Genomic DNA, 9,293 nt, shown 5'->3' with positions numbered 1-9,293 from the left:
TTATAGGCATAAACATTTTTGTCTCCAATAATTTTGAACAATCAAATAATAATAAAATAGTTTTTCATATGATTATCCTATTTTCGTCAAGCATTGATACAAAAAGCTGTAAGATTTCCATGACAAATAAGTTCAATGGAAATAGTGAACTTGAGTTATCCCCCTAAAAGATAACAATTTTCCATTTTAAATTGTTAATAGAGGATGTTTCTTGTCCAGATAATATAGTATTCTGACATTTGACTTTTCCTTATGACTGAGTACTTTGATACAAAAGACCTTTTAAGACATTACATATTAAAATTTGCTTCAGAAAATAGAAACCTGGAAAACATTTCTTGATAATAAAAGTTTATGTGTCAATAACGGATCATTGAGGGGGGATAGGAGGTGTCCTGATCCTGAAATCCCGGGCTTAAAAACACAAAATCCTGAGGTCCCTATTTAAATTAGTATAATCCTGACATCCCGAAATCCAAAAAAATATTTCCCAGACCCCAAAAGGGTCAATCCTGAAGTCCCAATAAAGGTCCTATCCCCCCTCATCATTGAACTTTATGAAAATCTAAAAGTGTATCCTATCTATAGTGAGTTTTAAATGATTCATTTTTTGGCTATTTATCTATATTGAGAGTTTCATTAAACATTAATAATTTAAATGCATATGAATGAAAGTTACAATTTTGATATCACAAAATGTACATAATAGCACAGTCACATTACATAAAGATATAATGAACTTCATTTAATATCAATAACTGTAAACATTTTGTTTCTTTCCATTTGGGTTGTTAAGTGTACATGTATATCTTCATTTTTGTGTATGCCACAATATATAGTTTGATATGAGTAAATAATCCACAAAAGAAAAACATTAAATTAACTGTATAACAGATCACAGACTGGTTTGATTATCACAAATTCTATCCTGTATTCACTCCATATGTAAATGGCTGTTCTCATTGCCTCCCATGTCCTGGTTCTCAAATCCCTGCATAGAGTGATATCTCTGTACCACCATAGGCCAGTCGACAACATCTTCTATTCTCTGGGGACCATGGTGACCAGTTACACGTAAAAATCCATCTGTAATAGAAATACATAATTTCTGAGAAAGATTTATTTACCACTTCAAATGAAGTAAGCCAGAGTAAGTAGTGTGTTTGTCTCCTACTTCTAAAAATGATACAGTAAAAACTTCTCATTTATCTTATGAAATAATTTTCTTACTTAAACATTATGCAAAATTAACATTTATATCTATATATATAGTTAAATTAAATAAACCCTACTTGCTCCTGGTGCATAAGTTTTCATTTGTGAGTCTCCATTTAGGGTGATTTAAAGCTTGATGTTAAGCTTACCAAGGCACTTTTTCTTCTTTGAGAACTTTACCTAGATGTCCATTTTAAGTTGTTTTATAAGAAGATGTGGTATGATTGCAAATGAGACCATTAACTTTTCATCAGAGACTTATTGACATAAAAGTTTATAACTATAGGTCACCATACAGCCTTGTATTTTTGGGTTGCTTAAACATTAAAGGTAACTTGCATCTCTCTTGTTCATTCTCACAGAATATTACAATTTTTTATTTGGTAAAATCTATGTTTCTGCATTCTTTTTATGAACTAAAGATTTGGGGTTCCAAAGTATGATCTGTAACATGTTACTTGTAACTAACAAAATTAAACTCAACAAACCTTAAAAAGTAATCAAAATCAGGAAATCTATGCAATTATTAGTTATCAAAGGTACCAGGATTATAATTTAGTACGCCAGACGTGCCTTTCGTCTACATAACACTCATCAGTAACCCTCATATCAAAATATTTATAAAACCAAACAAGTACAAAGTCGAAGAGCATTGAGGATAAAAAATTCCAAAAAGTTGTGCCAAATACGGCTATAAAATAAATGATATTATAAGCCAAAAGCAATTAATCTATCGATCCCAAAAAAAATAATATGAACAGCCATTATTATCTTCTTCCTGATAATGATATTTCAGTTTCACACGGGAACCAGTCTTGTTTGCTATGTCTGAGGCTGCTGTGAACCTCATCTCCGTAAATAAAAATCCCATTGAATAATGGTTCTTACCTTCAGGGGCTACCTGTGTGTTCCGTCGAACAACATTTCTTAACCAACCAACAGAGTTTTGGGCTAGAAGGTCTACAGATCGTGAATCAGACAAGGCATCATTGTCATCTTCATCATTTACATAGTCCTTAGCTTGGGCAGAACACAACTTTCCTGAAAAAATATACAAACAATAAATGACAAATAAAAACCAAAGAAAACTTAAACCAGTATGGAGCTATAAGATTTAAGGACAACACAATTTTGGTTTGTTTGTAAATGTTTCCTTTATATGTTCTGTAACAGCACCCAACATGTTATGTGCTTTAAATCTTTGAAAGAAATCGTTTTTTGAAGCACTGGTTTTCACAGCTTGCAGAATATTGTTCATTTAATACACTAGATTTTTTATTGTTACCTGCAACTAAAGAAAAACATAACAAAACACTGTTTGTTTTACTAAATATTGTTGTATCAGATGTATCTACTGAATCCCTTATGTGCAATTCTGTTGTTGGAGAGGATGACAAATTGGATGGCAGAAAACAGAATAATATTGTGAATTTAGTAAAAAACAAACATTACCTGTATGTTTGTATGATTTAAAATAAAAATAGATTCACAGACTTTGTCTTCAAGGTATACTACAGTAAAAGCATTGTTCTAGATAAAAAAAAATACCACATAACATTAAATTAAGCATAAATTCATACTGCTGTAAGCCATTAAAAGTTTCTCTCTACCAAAAAGGTGACATATTTGTCATTGTACCAAAAAGAAGTGGTTGACAAAAGTTGTATGCAATATTTACCAAAATCTGTGACATAGCCCAGTAACTTTCTTTTTTATTCTACCTTAAAATTTAATTTAATATGATGTTGATGGACTATTTCAGTCATATTAACTTAAATGTAGACTTTCTATGGCTAATCTTTTTCGCTGATAAAAGTTTCAGTCTTTCTATCATAGCTCTTAAGATTTAAGATTAAAACACTTAAATTGGTCAAAAATCATCCTAAAAGGGTAAAAACTCCTTTAGACAACTGACTACTTTGGTAATGTACTTATTTCTAGATTTGTTTTGACAATCAGTTTTGCAAAAGTTATTCTCTCTATATGCTATATTTTTCACTTGAAATGCAAACCATTAGTTAAACTCATAATTGAAGGAAAGATTTTACAATTTAAATTTTCTCTTTATTCATTACACTTGTTAGCTATTAACTATTTCGCACACAAAAATGGGGATATGAAATGAGGATAGTTTTACCTTTGTATTTACATGCCATCCGACAATATGCAAATATCTTGGTGAACAAATTCAATGGAGCAGGTGTAGCTGATGTCTTGTTCATGTTCCTTATCAGTTTTGCTCGTCCAAACTTCCACTCAGTATCAGACTGTTGTTGTATTCTCTGATATGTATCTGACATCATAGCTATTAACAAGTTAATCAGAACAATAAGTGTCACCATCATGTAGGTTCCAAAGACAATTTTGGCCAGTGTGATTACCCATGCTGGATTACGATAAATTGTTGGCAATGAATCTGGATCCACTAAGCCAAATAAAGAGAAAAATAACAGTTCAAATGTATCAATTGGCGTCATGAATGTTGCTGGTTCTCCATTACCTAACCCGTTACCCAGGGATGGATCTGGATCTTTAGGAGCATACACTGGTTGATATATGGCTGATAAATGTAACGTGAATCCTACCATAAATATCAGTAATATGACAAGAAATCGGGTTAAGTCTTTCAGTAAGTCTCTTATAATAATGGCCCACGGTCCAAATAAATGATGAAACGATAAGAAGTCCAATAACTGTACAAAACTCATCAATAATGCCCAAGCTAAGACTTGATTTCTTATGTATAATAATATTAGCCTGTCGTCATATGGAAATGCAAAAGCAATGACATGAAGGAATATTCCTATCGCACTAACAGCTATAGATATGACCTTAAGCCATCCAAGTCCTCCTCTATCACCAGGATTTGTTAGTTCTGACACCAGTAAACCTGATAACCAGGCTAATAATAACCACTCATACCAGTGTGGTATCAACGATGCTGATTGATATATTGGCGTCAGTGGATACACAACTGTCAGTGAAAACAAGAACATTAAATATAAATGTGACACTAGGTACGCCATGAATTTGATTATAGGGATTTTGTTATATTTTTGTCTTAAAGGTAATGATACTATTAACCACACTAAAGGTATAAATAGAAATACTAAAAATAACATCACAATTTTCCATGTTGTCCATTTCAAATTACCCATCCAAACATCTGATAAATATTTCTGAACTGATGGATGGGAAACTACTTCTTTCTGCTCATGTTCAATTAACACATCTAAAAATGAAGTTCCCTGATTATCAACAGATTTGAGAATTTGTCCTGCACTGTTAGAACTAGCAGCTATTGCAGTCAACTCAGTAGCCATGTTTTCACAGTAGTCCCCAGCAACCAAAAGGTCACGTGACCTCTCCTTTTCTTTACTAGCCAGCAGACGGAAGCTACTTGACATTTTGGCAGCAGTATCTACAGGAGCAGGTGAAAGCAATATGAACTCTTTCAGACACTTGTTCTTTGTCAGCTTCCCACAAACCATTAGGTCAAATACAAACTAAAATAGAAATTATTGCTTCATGCATCATCCACAAACCATTAGGTCAAATACAAACTAAAATGAAAGTCATTGCTTCATGCATCAATTTCCACAAACCATTAGGTCAAATACAAACTAATAACAGAAATCATTGCTTTATGCATCAATTCCCACAAATTATTAGGTCAAATACAAAGTAAGATGCATGATTTTTTTATTAGTTGTTAGTGGCTTTGAACTAGCTGTCAGATAGCTGTGAGTACTCTCAGATCTGTTTATTGTGTCTTTTTGTGTCGGGATGTATAAGTACCCGGCCACGTCCACTTGTATGTTTATCCATCTGATGAGTTAAGCCTTTTAATAGTTCCTTCTTATGTTGTACTGTTATACCACTGTCCCAGGTTAGGGGAGGGTTGGGATCCCCCTAACATGTTTAACCCTGCCACATTATTTATGTATGTGCCTGTCCCAAGTCAGGAGCCTGTAATTCAGTGGTTGTCGTTTGTTTATGTGTTACATAATTGTTTTTTTTCTTACATTTTTTTACATAAATAAGGCCGTTAGTTTTCTCGTTTGAATTGATTTACATTGTCTTATTAGGGCCTTTTATAGCTGACTATGCAGTATGGGCTTTGCTCATTGTTGAAGGCCGTACAGTGACCTATAGCTGTTAATGTCTGTGTCATTTTGGCATAGCTGTCAACTGACCCGTATTCTGCAGGTGTGAACCGAGATTTTCACAATTCTGAGGGATCATCCCGATCACTCGCTGGGTCATTGAAATAACCTGGGAATTCCGAAAATGACCCAATTTCACCCGTATTTCTTAGACTTGAGATTGATTTCATAAGTCATATTCAATTGAAACACCGGCAAATTCGTAATTCTTCCATGAACAGAAAGTTCATCTAGCTATTGTAAACTGTCAAATTAAGTGATCCATTAAGTGCATGGCTTCACTTGACAGCTTTGGTGTCAAACACACTGTTAATTAACACCAATTACCTTAGCTTTAGGTCGTAAATAAATTGCACTATTGGTTTACAAAAATATTTCAACCAAGATTAACTTCCCCTTATTTGTCACCATTCAAAATTATTCCTTATATTAAGGTTTGATGGGTGAAAAAGATTTAATAATTAAAATATAAAATTCAAATACATATTGAAAAATAACTTATCATTATTTTTATACCTTTATACAATTTTTTTTTAAAAGTTGATAATTATATTTTACATTTATACTTCCTTTAACTGTATCACTATATTTTATCATAGTCTAATTTCCTTCTAAACTGAGAGATGGTAAATTTAAAAGCTACATAGCCAGTAGTGTCAAACCTTTTACAGCACATTTCAGTCAGTTTGTACAAGGGGTACAATCAAAATCACGTGATGGATATACACACACCGGAAGTAGCAGTCGAGCAGACCGCTTGACAGATAGTCGTAATATCTTGTTTATATCAATAAAATTTAATAAATAAGGTAGTGCACCGAATGTCGGATACTATCTAGTTTTGAAATACACAATTATCCTTGCTGGAAAGCGTGCAGTTAATGCTAACACTTCGACACGGTTATCCGTCGAAAATTTGGAACTGTGTCGAAGTGTTTGCAATAACTGCACGCTTTCTAGCAAAAACAATTGTGTATTTTAAAACTACATACTATCCTACATTCGGTGTGCCAACTTATTAATTAAAATTTAATTGATATAAACAAGAAAATGCAACTACTAACCTTTCACGCGGCGAGTTTGACTGTAACTTCCGGTGTGTGAATATCCATCACGTGATTTTGATTGTACCCCTTGATGTAGCTAATGGTAATATCTTTGGTTAGCTTGCTTGTTAGCTGAACCGTGAAGTCATTGTTAGGCAAGGTAAACTTCCCTCCTTTTAAAGTAGCTTAGTCCTACAGAGTGATAGATTTTTTATCTGTTGGGCTAGTCTACTATTAAAGGAGGGAAGTTTAACTTTCCTAACACCGACTTCACGGTTCAGCTAACAAGCAAGCTAACCAAAGACATTACCATTAGCAAAATACTGACTGAAATGTGCTGTAAAATTACATTTCAATAATACATTGTAGTGTTTCATAATCTCGTAAAAGCAAACAACATGACTGTGTTACTAAAATTTATAAAAAAAATCCTTAAAAGTGCAATAAAATAATAATTAATAGAATTCAAAATGACTTAACCAAGTGAACATGCATTGTTGTTTTGGTATCTTTGATATACATTATAAGAAAATGTACCATTAATACTGAAATTCTGCTCGAAAAAGTTTGTACGCGTTATGACCTGAGATTTGATTCTTCAATGCAGGTCATGACCTGCATTTTCATCATCACAGGTTGACAGGTTTTTTTTGGTCTTTTGTGGATAGTTGTCTCATTGGCAATCATACCGCATCTTCTTTTTTTATATAATAATAGAATTCATTGCTTCATGCATCAATTCCCACAAACCATTAGGTCAAATACAAACTTAAAATAGAAATTATTGCTTTATGCATCGATTCCCATAAACCATAAGGTCAAATACAAACTAAAAATAGAAATCATTGCTTTATGCATCAATTAAGTATTCAAGAAAGGTCTGTCTAGTAATAAGACTAGGGAGAATGTCATTAAAGCTTTAATTAAGCATATCCCCTTATAAAAGACTACTGGACAGATTAATACATTTGTTTTTTAAAAGGCTTATAAAACACAAATTTGTTGATCATTATGCATTTATGATTCTAAGGCTTTATTTTTAACTCTTTTTTTTCTCACTTGAGATATTGTGGATTCATTTGTTTTCCTGGGTACCATTTTTGAGGTTTGAACACAACTTGCATATCCATGGATATTTAATTATGTGGTTTTGGCAAAGTCTGCATAAATTCCTATAGAAAATTGGTAATTTATTGAACATTTAAATTCGTGGTTACCTTGACCCCACAAAATCCGTAAAAATTGGAATCCAACGAAATATCAATGAATCCACAGTACCAATCAATTCTAACAACTCAAATGAATATATAGATAATAATGTGCGTTTTCTGTCCTGTGTATTTATCCGTTTTAATACCTTTTTATCATCCATAAGATGTTGAGTGTTGTGATCTTTTCTCAACAGATAACTCAACACTTCAGAGTGGTTCATAGCTGCAGCATAACATATTGGAACTTTCCCATCTTTTGTTTCAAACTTTGCAGAAGCTCCACTTTCAACAAGCAGTTTGACAACATTCAGAAATCCAGCTTTGGCAGAGAAATGTAGGGAAGTCCATCCATTCTTATCACAAGCATTAATATCTGCTCCTTGACCAAGTAGCAAAGCAACCATGTCCAAATGACCATTGGCAGCGGCCAAATGTAGGGCAGTTCTTCCCCTCTTGTCCTTCAATTGTAGTTGGCTAGTGGATTTACTCAACAACAAACTGACCACTGATGTATGTCCTCCTTGTGCTGCTAAGTGTAATGGAATAGCTCCCTGGAAGAAGAGTTGAAATAAGAGTCAGGAAAGTTATTAAATAGACTGCTCTTAAAAAAGCAAGATTAAATTCAAGATTAAATTCTGTTCTTGGGTTGGTAAACTCTGACATCAATGATAAGAAGTAAATAAGTTTATGTGTTGTGTCATGCCTTTTCCTTTTGTGTGTTAGATGTTCAGAAATGCAGGAAAAGAAAAACATTTCAATAAATCATACTTGGTAAGTTAATATTTTCAAAGTGGTAACAATTTGTTCCTCAAATAGTCCAGACACTCTTAGTTATCATATAATATGAACTTATCTAAGAAACAACAAAAGTTATGTTGAATCATTTTTAATGAGAAAAAAAAAACAACAAAGAAAGTAGATGCTAAAATGTCTCACATGCTTTACAAATCATTATTTAAAATTTATTTTAAAATTCATCAAGATCAAAGTTTTACTACAGGTATAACACTAACGCTATATCAACGGGAAAAACTCAACATCATCAAGTATTTGGGAAAATGATGTCAAGGTCAAATGCACATGATAGACATAAATCATTCCATATACCAAATATAGTTGACCCATAACTTTAAGTATGTGAAAAACTTACCTTTCCAAGTTAACTCAATGTTGACCACCGCCCATAACCTTGAAAGTGAGGTCATGGTCAAATGCATCTTGCCAGACAAACAGCTACATTTTACAATCATTCAATACACCAAATACTGTGTACCAATTTTTTATCTATCTGAGAGACTGACATTAACACAAAACTTATTATTAACCAATTAACCATATAAATGAGGTCAAGGTCAAATAAACCCTGTCATACAGACATGTATCTCTTACAATCCTTATCCTTGTTTACCTGAGCATTGGTAGAAACATCAGCTTGTACTCCTGGTGAGTTTAGTAACAATCTAACTTTACCTGAGCATTGGTAGAAACATCAGCTTGTACTCCTGGTGAGTTGAGTAACAATATAACTTTACCTGAGCATTAGTAGAAACATCAGCTTGTACTCCTGGTGAGTTGAGTAACAATCTAACTTTACATGAGCATTGGTAGAAACATCAGCTTGTACTCCTGGTGAGTTGAGTAACAATCTAACTTTA

General features: G+C 33.0%; 1 protein-coding gene across 1 annotated transcript in view; it reads right to left on the bottom strand.

The window, feature by feature from the left end:
- Positions 1-655: 655 nt before the first annotated feature.
- Positions 656-9,293, bottom strand: part of LOC134693898 (serine/threonine-protein phosphatase 6 regulatory ankyrin repeat subunit B-like) — a 67,201-nt gene continuing 58,563 nt past the window's right edge. Inside the window, exons 25-28 of the mRNA XM_063554847.1 lie at positions 7,785-8,189; positions 3,353-4,721; positions 2,104-2,256; positions 656-1,086 (exon numbers count right to left, since the gene is read on the bottom strand). Of these exons, the coding sequence (XP_063410917.1) occupies positions 935-1,086; positions 2,104-2,256; positions 3,353-4,721; positions 7,785-8,189 (2,079 nt within the window). The 3' untranslated portion in view covers positions 656-934. The remainder of the gene's footprint in view (positions 1,087-2,103; positions 2,257-3,352; positions 4,722-7,784; positions 8,190-9,293) is intronic.

This window comes from Mytilus trossulus, chromosome 1 (assembly GCF_036588685.1).
Source record: "Mytilus trossulus isolate FHL-02 chromosome 1, PNRI_Mtr1.1.1.hap1, whole genome shotgun sequence".
NCBI lineage: Eukaryota > Metazoa > Mollusca > Bivalvia > Mytilida > Mytilidae > Mytilus > Mytilus trossulus.
Note: the sequence above shows the minus strand (reverse complement) of the source record. Positions and strands in the feature narration are given on the sequence as shown.